The sequence below is a fragment of the Globicephala melas genome, chromosome 6, assembly GCF_963455315.2.
Source record: "Globicephala melas chromosome 6, mGloMel1.2, whole genome shotgun sequence".
Taxonomy (NCBI): domain Eukaryota; kingdom Metazoa; phylum Chordata; class Mammalia; order Artiodactyla; family Delphinidae; genus Globicephala; species Globicephala melas.
The window spans coordinates 28,478,405-28,504,478 of record NC_083319.1 but is presented as its reverse complement, the minus strand read 5'-3'; the positions used below and the strand labels follow the sequence as shown (position 1 = coordinate 28,504,478).

The window sequence follows — 26,074 nt, the reverse complement described above, 5'->3', positions numbered from 1 at the left end:
AGTAACCCCACTTCTAGTAAACCCACTTCTACCTTACACTATTAAGCTATCTTGAGAAGTCAACTTACATTTTTCAGAAGAAATTTTAATCTGAATAATGCTGATTTCCCATAAGCTATGTGTCTGTCAACCTTCATAAGAGATAAAGGGACATCTGAGCTTCAATCATAAAGTGTATTTGGGGAAATCCTAAACTATATCCTGAAGGACCTAACAAGGGACAGAAGAGCCAATAGGCCCCCTGGGTTTGGATACATCCTACAAGCCCCTTACATTAATGCTCTGGCCTGCAATACAATATTGAGAATAAATTTTAAAATAACAAATTATAAAGATGCTGCAAAAGCAATTAAAGATGGTCAGGTAAAGCTAACACAGATTAAAAAGTGAGTTGATTACTCAGCTAGTAGGTGTCTATGATAACTTGCAGAGAGGAAGAGAATTCCATTGGAGAGCATCAGATAATGTGTGTTCATTTGAAAGAGGAACTTCATGGAAAAACGTGTCACAGACTAAGCGCACTAGTGCCTAAAGGTAAAAGGTGTTTAAACTTACACCTAGGAAAGAAATCAGCCATATTTCATAATAAAAATCCAAAACAATTAGCAAAAGGTCCAGAAATACCTCCCCCAAATGTTTCCCCCCAACTCCAATTGTGAGGCACAAGGATTATTCAAAGGAATAGACTTGCCAAGCCTATTTCAGGAAATAATTGCTTTTATTATTGACAGGTTTTTAAATGTCATTGGCACTAGAATTCACTTTCAAATGCAAAACATAAAGAAAGCCAATTAACAGAGGATATCTAAAAAGGTATATAACGGATATATATTAAACTCATATGTTTATGTGTTTTAGTAATAAAAAACAATTTATTTTGTTAATAGAAACAGCATTAAATAAATTCATATTATATGAAATACTGGGCTGCTCACAAGTCTTTCCTACTAATTCTAAGAAGGCTAGCAGCAAAGAGGCTGATACAGAAATATCAAGACATTGACAATCTCAAGAAGAGGTATCCAGTCTTTTTCCTTCCCCACAGCATTTAATTCAATACTCAACACACAACAGGTGCTTAATACATATTCACTGATATGAGTAAGATACTTGCTAAGAAACACTGAATGAAAATTTGTTACTTTATTACCATTTATATATATTAATAATAAAGTAACTCATAAAAGTTTTGAAAGTAATTCATCTTTACTGAAATTTTTCTCTTTAATACATAATACCATATAACAAAAAAAGAAGAACTGTAAGACAACTCCACTCTAAATACCTACAGGTTAACTTACAGGAACTTAAAAATAACAAAAATAGCGCACACTACTGGAAGCCTAATGAAGGAAACTAGTTTATACCACCACCTAGTGGCCACACAATGATGCAGCACAAAGAAAGTACTTACCAGTGATGTCACCAAAGTACAAGCATCTGGAGTTTACACGTAGAGCTGCTGCCCTCCTATGCAGCTGGGCCAGCTTTGGATCCATCTCTCCCACTTCCTTCTTCAGATTTGATGAGGCTGACCTTTGGACAAAACCAAGCAGAGACATCATCAAGTGGATCCTTGCCTTTCCCCACCTCATATAATTTCCTCCACCCTTTAACTGATACCTATTTGTTACGTACAGTGTAAAATGCACTTTCACACTCATCGGACCAGATGGCAATAATTAAAAAGTGGTCCTGGCTGGGCCACATAGCAGCAGTGAACCTGAGGAAATTAATGTCTCAAAATCTCACCTTTTTCACTTAACTTATAGCATTTTGAGGATAATTAAAACCTGTGAGAAAATAAATAGGAGATTGCCTTAGGCACCTAACAGTACTTAACAATGTTTACCTAATTCTAAGTTGTAGCCATAAATTTTACTCCTATCTTGTAAGCATTCTCCTTTTGGAAATATTCTTGGAAGTTTCCTCTATCTTTCTCTTGGTTGGATGCAGTTAATGAGGAGGCCCTAGGGGGTGGCCAAGCCACAGTGTGGAAGAAGTCTGGTCCTTATCATGTATAGAAGAGCTGCCTGCCAAGTAGGTAAATGCACTCTGGTTTCTCATAAAAAATAAAATTCATTAGTGTTTGAGTCATAATACGCTTTTGGTGTCAATCTGTAACAGCAAATTAGCCTAAACGATATATATATATGTATGTATGTATATATATATTATATATATTCTTGAAAGGTACTACCAAATATTGAGATCTCTGGCCTCCTTCTCTCTTTAGCCTCAAGAACCTGGCAACAAAGATTAGACCTCACAGGTGGGACACCAGAAGTTTCCTTGCTGAGAAAACTGACTAGACAAAAATAGAAACAACTTATAGATAATAACAGTGGGGTGATGGGCATCTACTGAAGGAAACTGCCCAGTCAGATCACCCTACACTAAAGCCCATTATTTGGCAAGACCCGCCCATACTCACAGAGCTTTTTTATAGTCCAACTTCAAAATATGAGCTGAGAGACAAATACAAAAACATTTCAGGAAAAACTCCAGTACCAGAGACAGAAAAAATAAATAGAAAACAAAATAAAACTCAAATGAAGACTTAAAACAACAATATTTAAAAAGAAAACACCTATAATCAATGTCCCCAGAGAGACAGAAATATGGAACCCATGAAACAAAAAGAGGCTAATATTTCTGAAGAGAGTGGGGAAAAAAACATTCTGGAAAAAGGGGTAAAAAGGAGCTCTTGGACATAAACAATGGAAATTAGAAGATTAAAATTTTACTACATGAGTTAGAAAATAAAATTGGAACATTTCATGACCCACCCCCCGAAAAAAGCAAAAAAGAAAGATTAAAAAATTAGGAGGAAAAAGAAAATTAGAGGTTCAAATGGAGGCATAATGTTTGAACAAAAGAAGTTCCAGAGATTGAGAAGGAAGAAAAAAAATCCAAGAAACATTACAAATTTTTCATAATTTAAGAGTTTCCAGATTGAGGGGGGTCAACTGAGTGAGACACAACGTATGAAAAAATATCTATCCCAAGGAACATTATTGTGAAATTTCAGAAAATTAGGGAAAACAAAAAAAACATAAAAGCTTCCAGAGAGAAATAAGTCACATACAAAGGATCAGGAATCAGAACGTGATGAATGTTTCACTAGAAACTATAATGCAATGGAGCAGTGCCTTTAAAAACATGAGGAAAAATTATTTTCAGTGTAGAATTTTACACCCACCCAAACTATAAATTAAGGAGGTTGATAAAGACATTTTTAGAGACGCAAGTCTCAAAAGTTTAAGTCCCATGTGCTGTCTCCTAAAATTAGGAGGAAAAAACAAGATGCAAGATCCTGGAAAAATGAGGTCCAACACAAGGCAAATGAGATTCCCCAGGAGATCAGTGAAAGGAGATCCAAGAATTACTACAGGGCCACCTTAGAGAACGCTTAGTCCACACTGGACCAAGAGAAAAGACTCCTGAAAGATATCTCTAGAAGATGAAACTGATAAACTGATTAACAGGTTTAATCATTTTGAGTTTTGGCAAAGAATCTGGTGATTAATAAGTATAAGGAAAAGAAGAGAAACAAATGAAAAAGAGAAATAAAAAAATAGTCACCTTCCCATGATTAAGATCATAGACGTAAGCCACATAGCAGTGGCTTAAACTAGAAGATGAATTCTCTTGTGGAAGAAGTCCAGAGACAGGCAGTCCAGGGCTCCTAGTATGGTGTTCCTTGGTGTCAGAACCTAGGCTGCTTCTCTCTTGTTGTTCTGCCATCCCCAGCATGTGGCTTCTACCTCAAAGACCAAGAACTCAAACCATTACATCCACATTCGAGCAGGCAGAAATAAGAAAAAGGCAAAGAGGAAAACAACCCCTCCTACACAACTTTAAGATCACTTACAGTAGGTCATAAATGCGCTAAAACATCCCACTGGCCAGGACTTAAGTCACGCGGATGCACCAAGCTGCCTGGGTTCTATTAGTATTTTTTTAAGAGGGGTTGGGACAAGAATGGCATTGGGAAAGAGCTAGCAGTCTCTGCTACCTCCCTCCAGCACTTTCTATTCTCCATATCCTACTTTGTCTTTCCTCGACGTATTTATTAATCCCTGATATATTTTTCTTTCATTTGTCTATCTGTTTCCCCTAACCTAGAACTCCCAAGGGGACACAGACTTTGTCTTTTGTTCACCTCTGCACCCCAGTTTCTGGAAAAGTGACTGAAGCATAGAAGAAATTTAATATGGGTTGAATGAGGGAATAAATTAATTCCGGGGTTGGGGAGGGGGGAGTCTAAGAAAATAAATTTAAACATAAAGATCCAGTCTGGGCACAGATGATGCTTTGTTTTGTCTTCATTAGTTAGAAATGGATGCCCATCATCTGGAAAAAATGACTCGCCCTTCTGGAATTACTAATTTTAAAAAGCCTCCTTTCCTCTGAACAGATGATTCAAGTCATTGTACAAGGTACAACTAACTCCCTAGTCCTAATAATATAAGCAATATTGCATTAATGTTTGCAATAATGTAACTATTAGCAAGAATAACATTAACATGATGTAAATAATGTAAATTAATGATGTAACCAATTAACTGATTATTTTTCATGTAAATATTATTAGCCGCAGGAAGGGAAATTATTTGGGGGGAGTGTTATACTAGAGATATAAATCCTCTTCTTCCATAGAAGGAGTCAATAGATACTATCTAGACCAAAAAAAAAACAAACAAAAAAAAAACACAAGAAATAGCAAAATATGCCTATTATTTAAAAATACAGAAACAGGCGTCAGAAGAAATAGCTCGAAATGTTGAAAGGTGATTATTCTGGTGAGCAATAATCAGGGATAGGGGAGACGAGACCAGAGGTTTTGCTTTTAAGGATCACAGAATTTTAACAACGTATGTTTATATTTGATTTTTTCACATCTACCTCGGTGCGCCCATTCCTCTGAGCTCCCGGAAAATACAGTGTAAGTTATTAGGAGCCTTGCAACTTCGCGCTGTGGGCAGTGATGGGGAAGGAGAATGCACTTAGAACAGAAAAGTGACGGCTCCTTGGTCGTACACACTCGCATCCTACACACGAACTTTTAGGAACTGTACGCACGTGCGCAAGGAGATGAGGCGACGGGCCCAGACAGGTGGTACAGGAGCGACATCAGCACTCAGCTAATTCTAATGTCATTTCTGACGCTGGGGGTAAGAACGTTCGAGGGAACCAACGTGGAAGGAAGGGTCAGAGCTAACACCAAACGCGTCTGGTGCTCAGGCTGCGGAAGACGCCTGGCAGACTGGGCGGTCCGGCCGCCCCCCAACCCGCCCCCCCGGCCCCAACGCAGGAGGAGGAGCCGACCCGCCCCGAGCCTGCGTCCGGGAGTTGTGCAGGCGCCGCTCCCAGCTAGTCGGGAAGCCACAGGAGGAAGAATTCAAGGAAGAATACCGACCGCTGCCCTTCTCAGCGCTCGAAGCCGTGCCATGCTTGCCCTCCGAAGGAGCCTGACTAAGGCTCTGGCCGCTCGGACGCAGGCGCCTCAGGTACTGGCCGTCCGAGACGCGCCCAAATCGTTCCCTGGGGGAGGGGCGGGGAAGGGCGTCTGCGGGGAAGAGCGCGGGCCGCGCATGCGCCTACGGGCCCAGACCTGCCAACGTGGTTCTGCTGCCGCAGAGCCGACTTCTAGTACAAGTCTCGGAATCCCGTGGCGGCGGACCCCGGGATGCGCGGCAGGAGGAAGGGTTCCGTTAGAGGAAGACCCAATGCCAGGGTCGCCTCTGGCCGTCTCGCAAACAGTCGTGGACAGGGGCCGTTTCTAGCCTAGGTACCCGGAAGCCCTGAGGTCACCCTGAAGCGCCAGCTGCTGCGTTTTTGCGGCTCTGCGAGGTTGCTGTCGCCGCATTGGGGCCTGTGCTAGACACTGGTCCGGCCTCTCTTACTGATTTGTGTTTTGACAAGCCCCTCCAGACTGAAGGGGCAATAGGACAGGCCTCCCCCTATTAAGCGAAATACACAACCTTCCAGCATTTTGCAGGCAGAGAACCTTTAAGAGGGGGCCCAGGGTGCAGGTGGTGAAGCATCCTGCCCAGATGCCAGTGTCTCCTGAGGTTGGTGCCCTAGTCAGGCAGTGTCAGGAACCTCGTAGCAAATATGATGATGACAACTTATTTCATCTGGGTAAAAAATGTACAAAATAGATTATTGTGATTCAGCCTTAACTGTCAGGAATTGGCCTATTCTGTGAATCTAACCTAGAGGTTTTTTCCTTTTGGTGTTTAGGCTTTTACTTCTTTCTCAAAGAGCAGTAAGAAGGGGATTATAATCTACTCTAGAGACTGACTTTCTGGTGAAGACTAAAGAGGAACCATTAATGGCCCCTTCACCCAAGATTAGCAATACAGGCTTTATTCTGATTCTCTCTATTGGGGCAGGACCAAGAATTATTCCTTAGAATTTTACTCTGAACTTTGATGTTATTAAATGTCAACCAAAACAATGAAAAAAAATGGTTCTGACAAACCTAGGGGAAGGACAGGAGTAAAGACGCAGACGTAGAGAATGGACTTGAGGATACAGGGAGGACACGTTCTTCTGCCAACGATAATAAAATGTATGCCTTTGATCACATATTTTGATCTCCAAATACAAATTCCCTGAAAAGCAACTTAAAAAGCAATTGTTACAAGTACCCTATTGGCCTATTTTCTGATATCTGATATACTTATATTTTATTTATAATATTTTTAAACTATAAATACTAGGCAGTATTTATTTGCTTAACATTCTGTTAGTAAAGTTTAGTAAGATGGCACAAAAAGAATATCTGTCAAATACAGGGGCAGCTGCAATTGTTTTTGATGGCAAGCTTAAGTCAGTTGGGCAATAAGAGTATAACTCATCATAGACATGGAATGACCTCAAGAGAGATTATTATAATTAAGCCTTATACACAATTAAGTAAAATATATACATTACTGTGTTTTGTAAACAAAATATATGTCAGAGGAAGAAGCCTACTGCTTTCCTTTGACATATCAGGTAGTCAGTATAAGCCCAAAATTCATCAATAGCCTTATAAGTACCAAAACTACTTTAATAGATAATTCTGGTATAATCAGCTTCAGGAAATGTGCACATGCTAACCAAACTTATGTACGATGGATATGTAAACTAGAATGCTATATGAATGTATATGTATGCGCATGTGTGTATATACATATATTTGTATATACATATATATATATATATATATACACACAAACACATATACATACACAAAGCATCTACTGAAAGTTAAGTTTACTCAGAGAACCCAATTAGAAATTTACATTGTGAGCATATGACTATTACAAAAGTAATGAATGGTTCTTAAGGGATATTTCCATCAACCTGCTATAATTGGGTGGATTAAATGCCCTTCTTCAGGTTGCATATGTAATTAAACCCTAATAATTATTCAGACAATTCTAACTTACTGATATTTCCTTTTTCTAGCATTTACACAGGCTATCACCATAGTACAATGCAACTGGCTAAGTCATAGTTTCCTATTACATTAGTTACACTCCTGTCCTATTTTTGACTAGTGGTCCACTTCACTGGATTTAGAAAATACTTCTACCTGACCAGCAATTTCCATTGTTTTAAGAACGTAAAAAAAAAATTAGTTTTCTGCCAGTAAACACATTGTCATTGTGCCAGCCAAAATACCTGTATATGTTAAAAAATTGTTTTAAATGCTTAACTCTAATACATATGCTATTCAATATAGATGGAATATTAGCTAAATAAGGGATAATAAACTATTTGTAAAATTTATCAGGATCCTAACTATTTGTAAAATTTATTAGGATCCTAATTGTCCTTTGGTAAAGAGACTGACCCAGTGCCTTCTTAGGAGCTTCTCATGGAAAAGTGACTAAAGGTGGAGCCCCTGCTAGGAAACAGTAGCTATATATTTAGAATGTTTAAAGCAGGCATCTTTATTGACATATCTCTAAACAAATTCAGTGGAGAGAGGACAACAGAAGTCGAAACAGATTATGAGTTTAATGAGTGTCCCTTGTTTCCAGGCTCAGATTTGTTTGTAACATAATATTATAAACCCTGCCTTCCCCAAATATTTCAAGTTGCCTTATCTTTCTTCAGGTGTGCTCATCTTTTGCTACAGGCCCCAGACAATACGATGGAACATTCTATGAATTTCGTACCTGTTATGTTAAGCCCTCAAAGATGAATGAGTTCCTGGAAAATGTTAAGAAAAACATTCATCTTCGGACAGCTCACTCTGAATTGGTTGGATTCTGGACTGTAGAATTTGGAGGCAGAATGAATAAAGTGTTTCATGTTTGGAAGTATGGTATGAGTCATCAGCTTAAGTATTCAGTACAGATTTTCATTCAGTTAGATATTACATGAGACTTAGTTCTTGGATCTATGTTACTATAAATACATACAGGTTAAGTAAAACTAAAAAAGCAATACCAAAAAAATTAATTCAGTGATTATTCTTCCCAACAGTATACCTCTTAACAGCCCATTGCTGGAACCTTTATATTATCATATGGGAAGCAATATTGGGAAAATGTGGCATCTCCAATTCCAAGTCATAAAATTCTAAGCTAGACTTTAATTCTAGAAAAAAAAGTTTAGAATGGTTATTGTAAAGATTTTTTATGAAAAATTTAAAGCAGTTAATGCAAGAACCAGAGTGAGTTAGGATCATAAAAGAAAGTAGAATTATTTTTTCTTTATATTGAAGCTATAGCTGGATAACAATGTTTTAGCAGAAATCATTCAAACATCTAGGGACTTTAGGGAAATAGAAGTTGATAGGGGATGATAGTTAACTTTGAAGCCCTCACCCATCCTTAAGATTTAATAATTTTGTTATATTTCAGGACCACTTTGGGTTTTTTTCTGCCCCCAGAGTTTCAAGGAATTCACTGTCATTATACTAGGCTAGGGAGGTAAAGGAAAGGAAGTGAGTTCTTTCAATATTGAAGTTGACCAACCCCTGGTTTACAAGAAGAACGGTTACAGGAATCCCTAGAATGTTTAACTCCAATATTAAATTTTTGTGAAGTCACATCAGGACTTGATGATATCTAAAGAACTTTTAATAATTTCATTTAGTGTTTGGTCATCAGTGTCCAAAGTTAATAGTCATATAGTACTTTAATATGAAAAGTACTCATTCTGAATTTAACGTGGCCATAGTTTAGGGGTTCTCCCTGTTGTAATAAAACAAACCCCATTAAAACACAATTTATGGGACTTCCCTGGTGGTGCAGTGGTTAAGAATCTGCCTGCCAATGCACGGGACACGGGTTCAAGCCCTGGTCTGGGAAGATCCCACATGCCGCGGAGCACCTAAGCCCATGTACCACAACTACTGAGCCTGCGCTCTAGAGCCTGCGAACCACAACTACTGAAGCCCACACGCCTAGAGCCCGTGCACCGCAACAAGAGAAGCCACCGCAATGAGAGGCCCGAGCTCCACAACGAAGAGTAGCCCCCACTCGCCACAACTAGAGAAGCCCTCACGCAGCAACGAAGACCCAACGCAACCAAAAATAAATTTATTAAAAAAAACACAATTCATGCTTTAATGCACCACCAGCTGAATCACGTCCCATTAAGAAATTACTCGTAAGGTCCTGATATAACTTACTAATGCTCTAAGAAGGCTGTTATTCCTTATCTGCAACGTAAACCATAGAAAACTCTTTTACCATTAGTCTTATAAGGCCCTATTAGTAAATATTAGTACTAGGCCCATATGTTAGTAACATATGGGTAACAAACAGAAGAGAAATAGTACTGGGTAAAAAGAATGGATGACAGTAATTAAGAGAATGAGCACTATTTCTTTGGAAGCTGTTTGTTCAAAGAAGAGGCTGAGAAAGCAAATCTTAATTTCATTTATGTTCAATTTAATTCAGTTATACCTTGACCTGACCACTCATCACCATCACCACTGACAAAGAAAAACAGTCTTTTTCTAAACTGGCGCCATAATTTAAATGCCTCAATAAAATTAATAAGAATAGTTAACAGATACTGAGTACTCACTAGGTGCCAAACACTGTTCTGAGCTCCTTTCATGTGCTAATTCATTTAATCCTCACTTCAGCCCTGGCGTTAAACAGACACAAAGATTCAATAACTTACCTAAGCCTCACAACTACCTACTAAGTGGTAGAGCATATAAAGCCCATTACTATATGATATTATCAGTTGTTTACGTTCCTACTCCCCTTTTAGACCATGAACAGCTTGGGGACAGGCGTCACATTTACTTATGTTGGTATCTCCAGTGATATAACACAGTCCTTTTGTGGCCTCGATGAACATTTACTAAACTGAATGAAACCCAGAAAAAGTACAGGTGGTTTTAAATCAGACATTTTTATTTTTCTTACTCCTTTTCATCCCATAGACAATTTTGCTCATCGAACTGAAGTTCAGAAAGCCTTGGCCAAAGATAAGGAATGGCAAGAACAATTTCTCATTCCAAATTTGGCTCTTATTGATAAACAAGAGAGTGAAATTACTTATCTGGTGCCATGGTGCAAATTAGAAAAACCTCCAAAAGAAGGTAAGTCCTTCCGTCTTAGTCACTGAATTTTGATGGAGAAAATATTAAAGATTTTAAGCTATAAAAACTAAAGTTCTACTGGAAAAAAATGAAGTTAATCTTTTGCATAATATAGGAACATATGTTGATTGTTGAGATAAAAATAATTTGGAGCTCTTAGCTTATTCTTAAAAATTGAGCATTAAATAATGGAGTATTTTTCCAAATTGTTATCATTACTGATACTTAAAGTTTAGCTATATTATAGAAAAAGTTGACATGGTCACTAAAAGTTGAGAAGTTGGGCCTTGGGAGCAGAGAACACATGTGGGTAGATGAGGGATACTGTATGATATTTTGTCATAATTTTTAAATATTACAAACTTTTAGATATAAAAGTATTTTTTCATAAATTACTACTAATCTCAAATCATGAAGTACAAATTTGCTTATTAAATTTGACTGTTTGGGGGGAATGAATTAACTGGAACTGCCAAGCTGTATTACTGTAGTCTAACTTTTATGTCTTCCTCTTTCTTATTTCTCAGTTTGAAAATAATTCCTAAAGATTTGTCTTCTTCCTGATTTCACTTCTTGCTGACTTAAAGAAATTATTACCTCAATCCAGTTTTAAACAAAGGTCAGATTAGAAAAAGCATAAACTAATTTAAATTTTATTTTATTTCCCCCATTATTCCCAACTCTGTAGTGCATTTTGGATTACAAGAGATTTGAAAAGTCTTATTTAGATCCTTATCCACCTAGATCCCCTCAGTTTTAGGCACCATCTAAATGAACTAGTGGGCTTCAAAGACAATGTCAAATCTTGGTTCTCTTCCTCTATGTTATTTATGATTCTTCAGTAACTTTTGCATGTTTTTCCTTTACTTCTCAAATCTACTGGTCCCCTAGTTTCTTTCTGTCCACCCACCCTATACTTCCACCCAGAAGGTAAAATACTTTTCAAGTATTTACCTGGATATTATATACCTGGAATAATAAAACCACCTCCTTCAGGGTTTGTTTTGCCTCAAAAACTCTGAGACAGTCACTTCAGGTCCATTGTTTGCTTGCTGTTCCTGGTAGAAATGGAAACCTATAGGGGGAAATTATATAAAGCAAAAAAGTAGTAGAAGTTGGAAAGAAGAACAGAACCGGAAGAGACTGGAAAATACTTTATTCATTTCTATTATAAAAGTGTAAATGCAGGCAGCTAAAAGGTCCTATTCCATTATTTTCTCACAATTTTATTGATAAATTTTATAAATTAAAAATATTTTTAAAATATTAAAAATATTTCTTTGTTCTCTATAAGCTTAACAACTCATCCTTAAAGTAGGTCAAGGACTTTCTAAATATAAAAGCACAGTGCAAATTATTAATAAATATGTCTACATAAACATGTATATGTATATATGATCCTCCAAATCTATATATAGATTAGCTTTCCACTGGAACCAAACTAGACAGGATTACAAATTGCTTGAATGTGTTCAGTAAAATACTTATTTTTCTCCCTATTCCAGGAGTCTATGAACTGGCTACTTTTCAGATGAAACCTGGTGGGCCAGCTCTGTGGGGTGACCCATTTAAAAGGGCCGTTCATACACATGTCAATCAAGGCTACACAAAATTAGTTGGAGTATTCCATGCAGAATATGGAATACTCAACAGAGGTACAGTTGTCCATCTCTCTGTGAAATTGCAAAGTATATTGGTGATCTACTGTTAAGTTCCTTGGGTCAGTTTGTCTCTCTTCTCATTATTGAGTGTATTTTACCTTTTATTGCCAAATTTTTAGTTTTTTGTGATTTTAAGGGTTGAGTAAACCTGTTTTAAATCTTATTTATTTAGAATATTAATACCTTATGAAGCCTTTTTCAAATACTGAACTGCTTTTTTCTCTGATACATCAAAATGATAAAATTTTTAAAACTGGAAAGGACCTCAAGAAATCACCTATTCCTTTCATAATCTCTTTTTCATAATCTACATAATCTCTGAATGGAGTTTTATTGATTTTTTTCCCACTTTTATGGTAATATAATTGACATATAACATTATGTAAGTTTAAGGTGTACAACATAATGATCTGATATATGTATATATATCATGTATATGTATATATTGTGTATGTATAATATGTATATATTGTGTGAAATGATTACCACAATAAGTTTAGTTAACATGCATTACCTCACATAGTTACAATTTTTTTTTCCTTGTGATGGGAACTTTTAAGCTTCTCAGCAACTTATTTATTTTATATGTGAAAGTTTGTACTGTTGTACCATTTGTGATTTTTTAAAATAATATTACTTGGGTTGTTTGGGGGTGAAAAGTAATATATAGTTATTGTAAATATTAAATGGACATGGACAAGCCCAAAGAAAAAAATTACCCATTTCTCACTACTTATATACACATAGTATGTATACCATATTGATTTATTTAATAAAACACCTATTTGGGATATTAAAGTTTATCTGAAAGGATAGTTAAGACTTTTAATATTTGAAAACTCATAATATCCAGTTGCCGCCTCATATTCTCCACTTCATGTCTAATGGACATCTCAAACCTAACATATCCAGAGTTGAGCTGATCGTTGCCCAGAAATTCAACTTTTAATAATATATTGTAAAAAAAAAGTTGGACTGTGCAAAAATAGATGTTTGTTTAAGTTGGAAAATACATGAAGAGGAGAAAAATTATGACAATTATTAGATGCCTTTCTCACACCATACACTAAAATAAAATCAAGATGGATTATAAATATCAATTAAAAAACTGAATTCATAGAATTACTGAAACAAAATATAGATAAATTTATTTAATAATATGTGAGAACAACATTTCTAAGCCAAAAGCAAATGAAGAAACTATGAAGGAGAGAAAAGAACTGATGATATTATTGTACAAAGGCTCAAATTTCTGTGCATACCAAAAAAAACATAAATGAAATCCAAAAGCAAAAAGAAAAATAAAAGCTTATGCAAAGATGACACAGATGACTAATATATATTAAAGAAGTTGCAGATTAAAACAATAATTGGATGCCATTTTTTACCTAATAAAAACATATTATATAGATATAGTATTGGAGGGGTTGGGGACAAACAAGTACTGTTGTACTATGTAGGGTTGTATTGGCTTAATCTTGCCCCCCTTAATAATTTGGCAATAAAATAAAAAGCTTAATTTTTTTCAACTGTTTTTGCCAACATTCTAGGAAATACGAATGTTTTTAGTTATACAAGAAGGAAATTTGAAAGGATATACAATATATAATCACATTTGAATGATGACGTTAAAGGTTTTTTAAATCTCTAATTTACTATAATAGACGTGTAGAATTTTTATTTAAAAAAACTACTGAAATGTGTGTACACACACTTTTTAATCTTAAATTCATTCTCAGTGTACTAGGAATATGATAATATGCTGAGTATAAATCAGTACTTCACTTCTGGAGGATAGTGTATAATATATACACTGTACATTTGTAAGTGTACATATGTAAGATACTCTTTGGTTCTCTCAATTTAAATTTTAGGAGTTTATGTTAAGAATATAATCAGATCCAGACTGCCTGGGTTTGAATCCCAGCTCCACCACTTAAAACTCTGTCACCTTGGGTGAGTTACTTAACCTTACTGTGCCTTAGTTTCCTCATCCATAAAATGATGATAATAATAACCTACCACTGAAGGTTATTATGAAAACTAAATGAGTTAATACACACAAAATGTAAAACCAGGCTCAACATGCAGTAGGCACCCAATAAATGTTAGTAGAAGTTGTCATCAGCATTGCTCTTATTATGTACATGTACTGCTGCTCTAATGAAATTTATGTCAGCATTATTTATAGTAAGAAAACTTTGGAAACAATGTTTATAAATTTCTCTCCCAGATCGCTCACCCCTCTGAAATCTTATCACTAATATACTTAGTGTTACCCTGTTGATAATCACTATTTTTATTTAAAGAATAGGAGTTACAGTTTCTGATTAATGTTTCTGTCTTTCTTATTTGAGCAATGCCACAGTCTTTAGAATCTATTTCTGGTTTATTTATTTCTGCAGTTCATGTTCTTTGGTGGAACGAGAGTGCGGATAGCCGAGCAGCTGGGAGACACCAGTCTCATGAGGATCCCAGAGTTGTGGCAGCTGGTAAGCTATTTCACTAAGCACAAGTTATTCTTAGAACAAATCTGATTTAGTCAATAACTTTATATACCTTCTTATGAATTTTTTTCCAGTTCGGGAGAGTGTTAACTTCCTTGGGTCTCAGCAGAATATGCTTCTGATTCCTATGTCATTTTCACCATTGAAATAGTCTTCCACTGATAAATGAAGCATTTCATTAAGTGCCATAAGCTGTGTCTACTAATGGTGCTTAAATTCTCCCAAGAGATTCTCACTTTTATTTGATGGAGGTGGTAAGTTAATTTGCTATGTCCCTTGCATATTTAAAAGCTACCTCTGTCCACTATCACCACCACGTCAGTAAACAGTCTGTTCCTTTTTGCCTAGGCATTTCAGTATCTGTCATACATTAAAAATAGTTGCTATTACTATAGGATCTTGACTTTTCATTAGTTTCCAAATATCTCTTTTTCTCTATTTTGACAACCCTCTGCTTTTATAGCATTTTCTTACATTCAAGTGATTCTTTCATTTCCATAGCTGTGATAATATCTTTAAAATATTTGTATACATTATTAACCTTTTCATCATGTCTGTTTTTCTGAGATTTTAAAAGTTTTTGTCCATTAAAGTTTATTTTATACTACCAGATAGGATTCATAAAAATATTAAACATATTTCTTTACTATGGAAGAGTACAATGTTACCTGGGTCATCTGTATTAATTATGGTTTTCACATTAATAATTACTTACCTGGAAAATAATGTTATTAGGTCTTGGTATTAAAAGTTATTGATGACCCATTGGTTTATATGCTGCAGTATCTTCGTTTACAGTTAACTTTACTAATTTTTACTTCATTTTAAATCACTGTTTAACAAAGGTACTTGGTCATCTGTTTGTTTTAATGAGATATTTATGGTTATGGAAATGTTTGCCCTAATAAAAGCCTATATATACAATCTGATTCTTTCTATTGTGTTTTATATTTTTAATCCTCATCTCTGGAGCTACTGTTGTGTTGCCATAAGGTAATGAGACAGTAATAATGTACTGTCTTTATTGTAAATATTGTCACCTCAAGTAACCTTACAAGGATTTCTTCAGTACCATCCCAGACATACTAGGATTTTCTTACTAATGACTTTAGTTTTTATTTTAGTTGAGTGCCTCAGCCTTCTTAAACTAGATTTCGCACTTCTAAGCTCTCCTGGTACTTGTACTTACAGCTATGTTATTTTATGTTTCTAACATACTGCAAAAACAATAAATTACAAATTAGCTATCTATGGGAAAACTGAAAAACAGGAAGCACGGTCACCTCTCACTTACCTGGTCCTCAGGAATCTGAAGGACAGATGAGTTCCTAGTAAGGCAAAGAACACCCTGACTCTGAAGGCTAAAATCTATCAGACATGTTAGAAGCATTGGCTTTAAGTTTTGACTAAGAGTCTTCCACCTCAGTTTTTTGAAAAGTTGTCACTTAGGGAATGAGGTGGTGGTGGTATGAATTGCAGTCTGTGTGGACGGATTTCCTCTGGCGTGAGATCAGCCCTGGGCTTAAGGCCATGTTTGGTCACATCAAAGTGTACAACTGGGTCTGCGTTTTCCTCTTTCATTCATCTTTGGACTAGCTAGAACATTTCCTGGTGATGGCCAGGGGCCCTTTCATCCGTCCAATCCAGAGCCCTATTGGAGGTTTATATAGCAGCGGCAGACCAGCATTCTTACCATGTCCTAGACAGAACTGGAGAGCCAGTAGAATGATAGGCTTCACTCCACTGATGAACTACAGGTGCTTCTATTTGCTGAAACAACCCTGGATCAGGAACACGACAAAGCTGGCCGGGACAGAGGACATCGCAGAGATGACACAGATGGACGTAATTATGTTCACTAACATGTTCTTCTTGCAAAGAGAAAGTCAGTGAGAATCTGAGCGTTCATTGATGCAACCGAGCACATGTGTCTTTATGGGGCAGAATTGGGACAGAAAACAAATCAAGGACAACAATGACACATGTCCCTCAAACATGTACCACAGTGTGACCAGACTCTGCCCACAGAGCCCAGGCTCTGCCATCAGCCGGCCACCAAGGGCTGATCCACTCTGCTCTCAGCAGGGCCATTATAGCAAGCCAAGGAGAGCCCCAGCAACTTATTCTGAACAATTATGAAGTATCAGAATAGACCGTGAAGTATCATTCTTTATGGTTACAAAAGGTTTTCAGGGAGCAGCACCGTTGACTATGCCTAGCAAATTCTTTTGTTCACTGGAGTTATACTGATGAAGAGAAGACCTCTTATTTTAAAGAAACGCAATCAGGAAGGACTGCTTTAAGTTTTCAACACCATGAGTTGCATGCAATCAGTTGATGCAATCTGAGCGTTCATTGATGCAACTGATGCAATCAAGGCAGACACACACGCAATATCTGAAGTATAGCCCAGGGAAAAACACCGGCTTAATAAATAAAATAAAATTATTTTATTCAGAGTTAAACCATCATTTTCAGGTCAATAACCTGACACTTCAAATGCGGAACTGATTTCTCTGAGTTCATGAAAGAGTCCAGTACCAAAATGAAACTATTGAAAGGGGTCGGAGAGGGAATTTCCTGGCAGTCCAGTGGTTAGGACACTATGCTTCCACTTCAGGGGGCCTGGGTTCAATCCCTGGTCAGGGAAGGCCTGACCCAAAATAAAATAAATAAATGGAATTTAATTTAATTATTTAAAAAAAATAAGAAAGAGGTCTGAGAGTGGCCTAATGGGGTTCACTCTGGTTCACTGTTTTTGACATTATAAGAGCAGCAGGTTGTAAATTCTCACACACACAAAGGACTGCTTTGGTTTTAAAACTTAATAAATGCAGAAATATTAGTGTGAAATTACTCAAATAAGTTAAACTCTTCTGGCTGTAAATAAATTGGAAAAAACAATGTATAGCATATTAATCTAACAGAAACAAAAATTCTAACAGAGTCTTGTTATAAGAACGGTCTTATACACCCTTTATACAGGGTCATATAAAATTTCCATTGACCTATATAATTATTCTGTAGGAGATAAGCAGAAACAATAATTGCCATGCTCCACGTATAGGATCTACACTTTCAAGTATTAACTGGAGCTCAGTCTTGAGTGGCGTAAGATCACTAAATGCCAGTGATGGCTTTGTATTTTAAAAAGTCTTAAACAATAAACTGTTAGGTGACCATGTTTACCTGCCAGCTACTCCCATGTACCAACTACTCTGGGCCCCCTTTTCTGACATGTTTTGGGATGGATACTGTTACTTGCCGAGCTTTAAGTGTTCCTTCACTTGCTTGATGGCATCCTTAACTTTGACTTGGAGGACATGATTGAGAAGTACCGGCACCCCGAGAAACCTACCATACCTAAAAGTACAGCCTGACATTAGAACACTGAGAATATGAACACAGTATCGCTTTGTAGCAGATAACAGCATGAGTCTGTACATGCTTCATTTAGATGAATTCCCTCTTTAAAGGAAATCTAAAGTTAGATTTGGTGAAAGTTATAGCTCAGTCTCCTCTGTTGGATTCTGGCAACCTCTTAACTTCTATTATTTCTGCCCAGGGGGCTAACAGAAGCTAAATGGGGAAGGGGAGGAGGCTGGGCTTGATTATCGACAAAGTTAGGCATCTGAGATGTTAAAGAAAGAATACTCATTCATCTCACAGATGCTCCTCCAACTATGGTGGCTCGGGCCTGAACTTGGATCGTAGGGTAAACGAATGGGGAGTCAGTATGAGCAGTGAGGGATACTGACCAGAAAGACCTGAAGGACTTATACACAGGCCTTGGCTCTCTCCCAGCATGAGAGCCACTGTAGATGTCCCAGACTACGCTGCTCAGAGAGCTATGTTGTGAGGCAGCCATGTAAGTTATCTCATTTTCCTGAAGGTATGAAGATTTCAACGATTCTTCCTTCTTTTCTTCTGAGTACCACCTATTCCTTCAAAACTCAGAGGGACAAATGAGTTGAAAAGCAGTGAAAGTAAATGCTTTTAATACCACTTCTTCCATCCAAGTCCTTCATGGGTCCATGTAAAAAGCCTGAGAAACTGTCCTTAAATCCGTAGGACCCTTTATGAATCTGATTTGGGAGAAAAGTGTAACTAAGATATGAGACGCACACTTTGGATTAAACTAATTAAAAACAACCTTATTTACTGAGAGATGACTGAGCTAGAAGCTTTTTAAATTCAAAGTAAACCGAGCACATGTGTCTTTATGGGGCAGAATTGGGACAGAAAACAAATCAAGGACAACAATGATACATGTCCCTCAAACATGTACCACAGTGTGACCAGACTCTGCCCACAGGGCCCAGGCTCTGCCATCAGCCAGCCACCAAGGGCTGATCCATTCTGCTCTCAGCAGGGCCATTATGGCAAGCCAAGGAGAGCCCCAGCAAATTATTCTGAGCAACTATGAAGTATCAGAATAGACTGTGAAGTATCATTCTTTATGGTTACAAAAGGTTTTCAGGGAGCAGCACCGTTGACTACGCCTAGCAAATTCTTTTGTTCATTGGAGTTATACTGATGAAGAGATGAGCTCTTATTTTAAAGAAACGTAATCAGGAAGGACTGCTTTAAGTTTTCAACACCATTTGAAATTCCTTCTCCTCACCCTGCAACCTGGATGCTGATAAGGCAGCAGAGAGACATCAAGAGCAAGCCTCTTCCTGAAATCATTCTCAGAAAAAATGGCTCACAACTGATTCCCACGCTCAGAGTTTCAGAGGATGTCAGAGTTGTAAGACCCACAGAAGTTTTATGGGCGAGCCTCCCTAATTCAGCGGTGAGGAAACAGGCCCAGGGCTCAGCGTGACCTGTCCAAGGTCACCAGCTCATCTGTGGCAGAGGCAGAGATGAAGCTGGGCTTGTCACAGTCTGTCCCGTGACACCACCACTGGGGGAGAGTCCACAGTGTGCCTTCCACAGCTCATTGATCCAGAGTGTCGTATTCTGGTTGGACCTCGAACCAGTAAGGAAACTAGGCTGACTTCAAAAGAGAGAAGCAGGCTAAGCTCCCTCAGATACAGGAACAATGTGCTCCAAGGCCCCTCCTCTCAAAACTCACATGCTTTTCCCTATGACAAGAATCAAGACTGAAAGAGACCCTCCTGACACGGCAGGTCACCCATTCCTTCTCCCCAAGCCCACCCTGCACCCCACCTGAACGGTCGCACCCTGAAAGTGACTCACTTGTGGAGGAGGCAGCCCCCCAGCCCCCAGGGGACACACGGGCAGCATCTTCTTGATTCTGTCGCTGCTACACTGGCAGGCGGGGGAGGGGTTCTCCATCGTCCAGTTCCCATTTTGGAAGAGCTCTGTGATGGTCTGGGGGACGGGGGTGGTGGTCCACTCCTCCTCCCCCACCGAGCAGGGCATGTCTCTGCAAAGGGACATCAAAGGTAGGATCACCCAAGAGGGCCTGGCCCCTCCTATTGCCTCAGAGCACAGGACCAATCAATAACAACTGCAAACGTGCATCTATCCCCTCACCTTTTGGTTATTTGATGCCCCGCTCCCTGCTGCCATAGGCTTGTAAGCTGCAGACTCATTTTACGGTTAGTGGTGATGGAACACAAAGAGGGCTTAAATACTCATATACTGAACTCAAGTCAATCCAATCTACTGCCCATGTCTTCACTCAACAAACATTCACTGAGTAGCTACTATATGCCAGACACTGTTCTGCATATTTGAGAGTCTGGGTGAATAAGAAAAAGTCCCTACCTTCAAGGAGTTTGCAATCCTATAGAGAAATTGGACAGTAAACAAATAATTATATCACTTAGCCAAAAATAAAGCAGTGTATGAGGAGAAGAGTGACTACGCTCCCTGAGAAGGTGATAACTTCTTCCAAGGCATAAACGATTAGGAAAAACAAGCCAGGAAAAGATTTGGGGAGAAAGAACACTATGAGCAAAGGCAATAGAAAGTGTAGGTACAAAGTCCCACAAAAGAAATGAGCTTTTACGTTTAAGGAACAACAGGAAGGCAGTGGGGCTGGAATGTGTTGAGCTGCGAGGGAGCGTGGTGGGAGATGAGGAGAGGGAGGCGGGAGCCACAGGACACAGGCCTGCGAGGAGTCTGCATTTCATGCTCAACGTGCTGAAACCTGGTGGAGAGTGTCAGGATGCACTTTATGTTTCAAAACGAGTAGAGAATTGGGAGGGGCACAGTTAGTAGGGGTCAGAGTTGTTGGTACATGAAGAGCTAGGTTGTCTGCAAGCACCCCAGGTGACCAACGACAAGGCCTTTATGCCTGACTTGAGCTCTAAATTACTGTGTAACCATCAACAAGTCACTTGCCCTCTTGGAGCTTATTTTCAGCACTAGCAAAATAAAAGTGTAAAATTACTTCTTTCAACAAAGTATTTCTAGTGTCCCTTTCAGTTTCAAAATTATACAATTTAATGCATTTATTTCTGAGAAATTTATCCTTAAAAAAGTGAAAGATTCCAATGATGCCCCTGGTTCTAATATTCTGGGGGTTCAGTGCAGAAATTAATCTGAGTGATTAATTCTGTGGGAGAGTACTATAATGAGATTCTCTCATTTAATTATTCTTACAACCCTAGGTAGTAGTTTAATTATCACCAATAACAAACAAAGTAACAGAGGCTCAGAGAAACTGAGTAACTTACCCAAGGTTACACAGCCAATAAGTACCAGAACCGGAATTCAAATCCAGGTGTGTATGCTCCAAACTCATATTCTTTATATCACTCACACAGTCTGTTGAGAAGAATCTATGCAGACTCCTTCCCTTGATTTTATGGAGAGACAAGTCACATACAAAGAAGCAGGAATCAGCATGCCATGAATTTCTTACTAAAAGCTATAATACAATGGAGAATTGCCTTTGAAATTATAAGGAAACATTATTTCCAATGTAGAATTTTATGCCCAACCAACATATGAATCAAGAGGTTTGGTAGAATAAAACATTTTTAGAAATTCAAGTCTCGAATAAAAAAGCTACCAAATCCTGGCAACAGGAGGTCCAACACAAGGCAAACGAGATCCCCCAGGATATCAGTGAGAGGAGATCCCAGAATTACTACCATGCTGTCTTAAAAAACAATTAGCCCACACTGGAGCAAGAGAACAAAGGACCCCCGGAAGATAATGCCAGAAGATGAAACTAATAAGCTGATTAATGGGTTTAAGCATATTGAGAGGAAATTTATTTAGGCAAAGAATTTGGTGTTTAATAAGTGATGGGTATAATGAAAATAACAGAAACAAATGAAAAAGAAATAGTCACTCTCCTATTAAGATCATAGGTTTAAGCCACAAAGCAGTGGCTTACACTAGAAACATTTTCTCTTGTAAAAAAGAAGTCCAGAGATAGGCAGTTCAGGGCTCCTAGTATGGTGCTCCATGGTGTCAGAACCTAGGCTGCTTCTCTCTTGTTCTGCCATCTTCAGCATGTGGTTTCTACCTCATAGTGCAAGAACTCAAGCCATTACTCCAAATTCCAGCAAGTAGAAATAAGAAAGAAACAAAGAGGGCGAGAACCGCTCCTGCACTGCTTTAAGACCACTTACAGTAGGTCATAAATGCATTAACACATCCCACTGGCCAGGACTTAGTCACATGGCTGCACCAAGCTGCAAGGGTTCTATTGCTAATTTTCAAAAAAAGTGGGGTGGGAGAAGAATGGCTATTGGGAAATAGCTAGCAGTCTCCGCTACCTCCCTCCAGCACTTTCTATTCTCCACATCCTACTTGTTTTTACTCATCATATTTATTAAGCCTTGACATATTTTTCCTTCATTTGTTTTTGTTTCCACTAACCTAGAAGCTCCAAGAGAACACGAACTTTGACTTTTGTTCACCTCTGCACCCCAGTTTTTGGAAAAGTGCCTGAAGCATAAAGGAGTTTAATTAATATGGGTTGAATGAGGGAATGAATTGTTAATTCTAGGGGGGAAAAGCCTCAGAAAATAAACTTAAACATAAGGATCCAGTCCAGACACAGATGATGTTTTTTGTCTTGCTTGGTTAGAAGTGGATGCCCATCCACTAGAAAAACTGACTCATCACCCTCTGGAATTACTAACTTTAAAAAGCCTCCCTTCCTCTCAACAGATGATTCAAAAGTCTTTGCAAAGGCACAAACAATACAACCACAGACAATAGCCTTGTAATAATTCCCTAGTCTTAACAGTATAAGCAATATTACTTCAATGTGTGCATGAATGTAATGATTGTGTAATTGGATTTAGTTAGTGTATTTATATGTTTAGAAGGTAATGTAATTAGTAATTATGTAAGCATCAATATAATCAAATTAATAACGTTACAATTAACTATTCTTAATGTAAGCATTATCAGATGCAGGAAAGGAAGTGTATTTTGGGGTAGTGGTATGTAACAGACCTAAATCCTCATTTTCCAAGCAACAGACACTATCTATAACTGAAAATATCAAGAAACACCAGAAAAGGCATATAGTGACATTTACATAATAATAAACAAGCTCTACAAGAAACAGCTGAAAATGTTGAAAGTTAACTACTCTGGGGACCAATTTCAGGACTAAGAAGGACAAGATCAGAGGTCTGCTGTTTTGCTTTTAAGGTTTAAAAACTATTTGATTCAAACTATATATATTTAAATTTGAATTTTCGAATGTAGTTCGGGGCCCCCATTCCTCTGAGCTCCTGAGAAATACAATCATTATTAGGAGCCTTACAAGGTCATACTGGGGGTGGCAATAGGGAGAGAAAATGCACTTAATGAACAAAAGGGAAGAATCACTAGTCTTTAGCTACACGTGAATCACCCGACTAAAACTGACCGCTGCAAACACGTCCGCGATTTAAAATGCAAAGCATGACGCACACACGCATCCATATTGCCTTCCCAATGATCATACACACTCATTCTACACACGAACTTTTACTGATTGTATGCAAGAGCTCTTGGAGATGAGGCGATGTGTCCAGACAGGTGGTACAGGAACGACCTCAGCATTCAGCTAATTCTAATATCACTCTTGACGATGGGGGTGAGAACGTTTGGGGAAACAAAGGAGCCAGGAAGGGCGAAAGGTGACACCAAAAGGCGTTTGGAGCCGGCCCCGGGCGGACGCCTTACGCACTGGGCTCTCCGGCCGCGCCCCAACCCCGGGCGTGAGGCGGAGCTGACCCGCGGATCCCCGCCCCGAGCCTGCGTCCTGCATTTGTGCAGGTGTCGCTCCCTGCTAGTCGGGAAGCCACAGGAGGAGGAGTTTAAGGAAGAATCCCGGCCGCGTTCCTTCTCGGCGTTCGAAGCCGCGCCATGCTTGCCCTCGGAAAGAGTCTGACTAAGGTTCTGGCCGCTCGGACCCTGGCGCCTCAGGTACCCGCCCCGGGGACGCGCCCAAAATGATCCCTGGGAGAGGGAAGGGGAGGGCCCGGGAGGCGCACCACCCGACTCGCGCTCTCTGACCTGGGAGCCTTGTGCTGCTGCCTACTTGTAAAGCAAGTCGCAGCACCTGGAAGCGAGGACCCTGGAGCGCGCAGGAGAAAGGGTGCCCTTAGGGGAAGACCGGCTGCTTGTGTCGCCTACGGCCGGCTCGGGAACAACCATGGATGGGGGGCTTTTCTAGCCTGGGTGCCCGGCGGCCCTGAGGCCACCCCTGAAACGCCAGCTGCTGCGTTCTTGCCGCCCCACGCCTTTGGGCTCGCCGCGCTGGTCCCTGTGCCAGGCGTTGGTCCAGCCTCTTCTACTGAGTTTTGACAAGCCACAAGCCTCTCTAGACTGAAGGGTGAAGGAGAAAAAGGTCAACCTGACGCTAGCAAGAGAACGGGCCTCCCCCTTATACATGAAATAAAACTTCTGAGCATTTTGCAGAGAACCTCAGAGAGGGGCCCAGGGTACAGGTGGTGCAGCATCTGCCCAGCTGCCACTGTCTCCTGCAGTCTGTGCCCAAGTCACGCAGGGTCGGGAACTTCCTAGAAAATATGATGATGACAACCTCTTTAAAGTTAAATGAGAAATGATGAATTGGGAGATTGGCACTAACATATAAAAAGTAATAAGAATTAAATAAATTTAAAAAGTTAAATGAGAAAGGTACAAAATAGATTTTTGTGATTTGGCCTTAACTGTCGTGGATTGTCCTGTTTTGTGAATCTAAGCTAGAGATGTTTTGTTGTTGTCTTTTGTTGTTTAGGTTTGTACTCCTTTCTCAAGCAATAGGACAGGAAGGGGATTTACATAGAGACTGACTTTCTGTAAAGACTAAAGAGGAGCCATAATGGCCCCATCACTCAAGATTAGCGATACAGCCTTTATCCTGAGTCTCTCCACCGGGGCAGGGCCAAAATTATTCCTTACAACTTTATCCTGAACTTTGACTTTACTAAATGTCGATCAAATGCTCTCTTATAGGTGACCTGGAAGTTATTGCTGCTGAAAATGAGCCCTGACATGAATATAAGGGAGCTTGAAGTACTCATGAGTCTTCTCCCAGCACAGTTCTAGTTTCTGCCCTGCAACAAAAATCACTTCCCCCGAGCACACACATACTTATCTCAACTGCTGTTTAAGCTTTCCCTGGGCTTCCTTTGCTACTTGTTTCTTTCTCTTGTGAAAGATAACAAAATTATGTGCCTTGACCACATACTTGTTTCCAAGTATCAATACAAATTCCTGAAAAATCAACTAAAAAAGCAACTGTTACAAATACCCACTGGCTCATTTTCTGATATATTTTATTTATAATACTTATTAAACTATTACACCAAGCAGTTTTTATTTGTGTAATATTGTCTTATTAGAATTTGGTTAAAATGACACAAAAAAACATGTCCACCAAAAGTAGGCGTAGCTGCAGTTGTTTCTGGTGGGAATACCTGCTTTCATTGTAAGCTTAGACACTTGGGCAATAGGAATGTAACTCAGAGGGGACATGAGTGGAATGAACTCAAGTAGCTAATTATAAATATGACATTATGCACAATTAAATCACATACATAGGCAATTGTGTGTTATAACCAAAAATATGTCAGAGAAAGGAGCCTACTGGTTTCATTTGACATACCAGCTGGTCAACATAAGCCTCAAATTTGTCCATAGCTTTGTTTGTACCAACATTTGTATTAGATAATTTTGATTAATCAGCTTCAGGAATTAGCACATGATATCCAAAACTACAATAACATGAAATTGTAAACACAAATGCCCTATGAGTGTGTGTGTACACGTGTGCATATACGTATTTACATACACACACATTTGCATTCACGGGATAATTTCCGGCAGGTAATTTCCTACCTAAAGTTAAGTTCACTAAGACTCAGAAGATTAAACACAGCAAAAATTTATATAGTGACCGT

The 26,074-nt window shown here is 38.8% G+C and overlaps 3 protein-coding genes across 12 annotated transcripts in view; 2 read left to right on the top strand and 1 right to left on the bottom strand.

Moving 5' to 3' along the window:
- The first annotated feature begins 5,306 nt into the window (after positions 1 to 5,306).
- On the top strand, positions 5,307 to 15,667 carry LOC115854640 (protein NipSnap homolog 3A). 2 transcript variants are annotated; one of them, XM_030859148.2, is made up of 6 exons: positions 5,309 to 5,513; positions 8,119 to 8,329; positions 10,412 to 10,570; positions 12,076 to 12,225; positions 14,637 to 14,723; positions 14,813 to 15,667. In XM_030859148.2, the coding sequence occupies exons 1-6, from the start codon at positions 5,454 to 5,456 to the stop codon at positions 14,887 to 14,889; spliced, it is 744 nt and encodes a 247-aa protein (XP_030715008.1). In that variant the 5' UTR covers positions 5,309 to 5,453; the 3' UTR covers positions 14,890 to 15,667. The 2 variants fall into 2 exon arrangements, with proteins under 2 accessions (XP_069901810.1, XP_030715008.1); XM_070045709.1 differs by lacking the exon at positions 12,076 to 12,225 and having other exon boundaries at positions 5,307 to 5,513.
- Positions 14,637 to 26,074, bottom strand: part of LOC115854638 (phospholipid-transporting ATPase ABCA1-like) — a 27,090-nt gene continuing 15,652 nt past the window's right edge. For 5 of the 7 annotated variants that reach the window (XM_070045712.1, XM_070045710.1, XM_070045713.1 and 2 more), the window contains exons 5-7: positions 21,389 to 21,510; positions 19,941 to 20,130; positions 14,637 to 16,541 (exon numbers count right to left, since the gene is read on the bottom strand). In XM_070045712.1, the coding sequence (XP_069901813.1) occupies positions 16,428 to 16,541; positions 19,941 to 20,130; positions 21,389 to 21,510 (426 nt within the window). In that variant the 3' untranslated portion in view covers positions 14,637 to 16,427. Of the gene's footprint in view, positions 19,738 to 19,940; positions 20,131 to 21,388; positions 21,511 to 22,544; positions 23,374 to 26,074 lie in introns of those variants that run through there. The other 2 variants (XM_070045715.1, XM_070045716.1) reach the window with 2 other exon arrangements.
- The window catches only part of LOC115854637 (protein NipSnap homolog 3A-like), a 10,334-nt gene continuing 8,037 nt past the window's right edge, over positions 23,778 to 26,074 (top strand). Inside the window, exon 1 of one of the 3 annotated variants that reach the window (XR_009564267.2) lies at positions 23,778 to 24,092. Coding sequence is in view for 1 of the 3 variants with exons in the window: in XM_030859141.3 (XP_030715001.1) it covers positions 24,033 to 24,092 (60 nt within the window). In the remaining 2 variants the exon portion in view is untranslated. The remainder of the gene's footprint in view (positions 24,093 to 26,074) is intronic. The other 2 variants (XM_030859141.3, XM_060300677.1) reach the window with 2 other exon arrangements.

Bases quoted from the DNA above. Each gene is read 5' to 3' on its own strand.
- LOC115854640 (XM_030859148.2), top strand. From the start codon at position 5,454: ATGCTTGCCCTCCGAAGGAGCCTGACTAAGGCTCTGGCCGCTCGGACG. The intron at 5,514-8,118 runs GTACTGGCCGTC...ATCTTTCTTCAG, and splicing joins CTCGGACGCAGGCGCCTCAG to GTGTGCTCATCTTTTGCTAC. The intron at 14,724-14,812 runs GTAAGCTATTTC...ATTTTTTTCCAG, and splicing joins TCCCAGAGTTGTGGCAGCTG to TTCGGGAGAGTGTTAACTTC.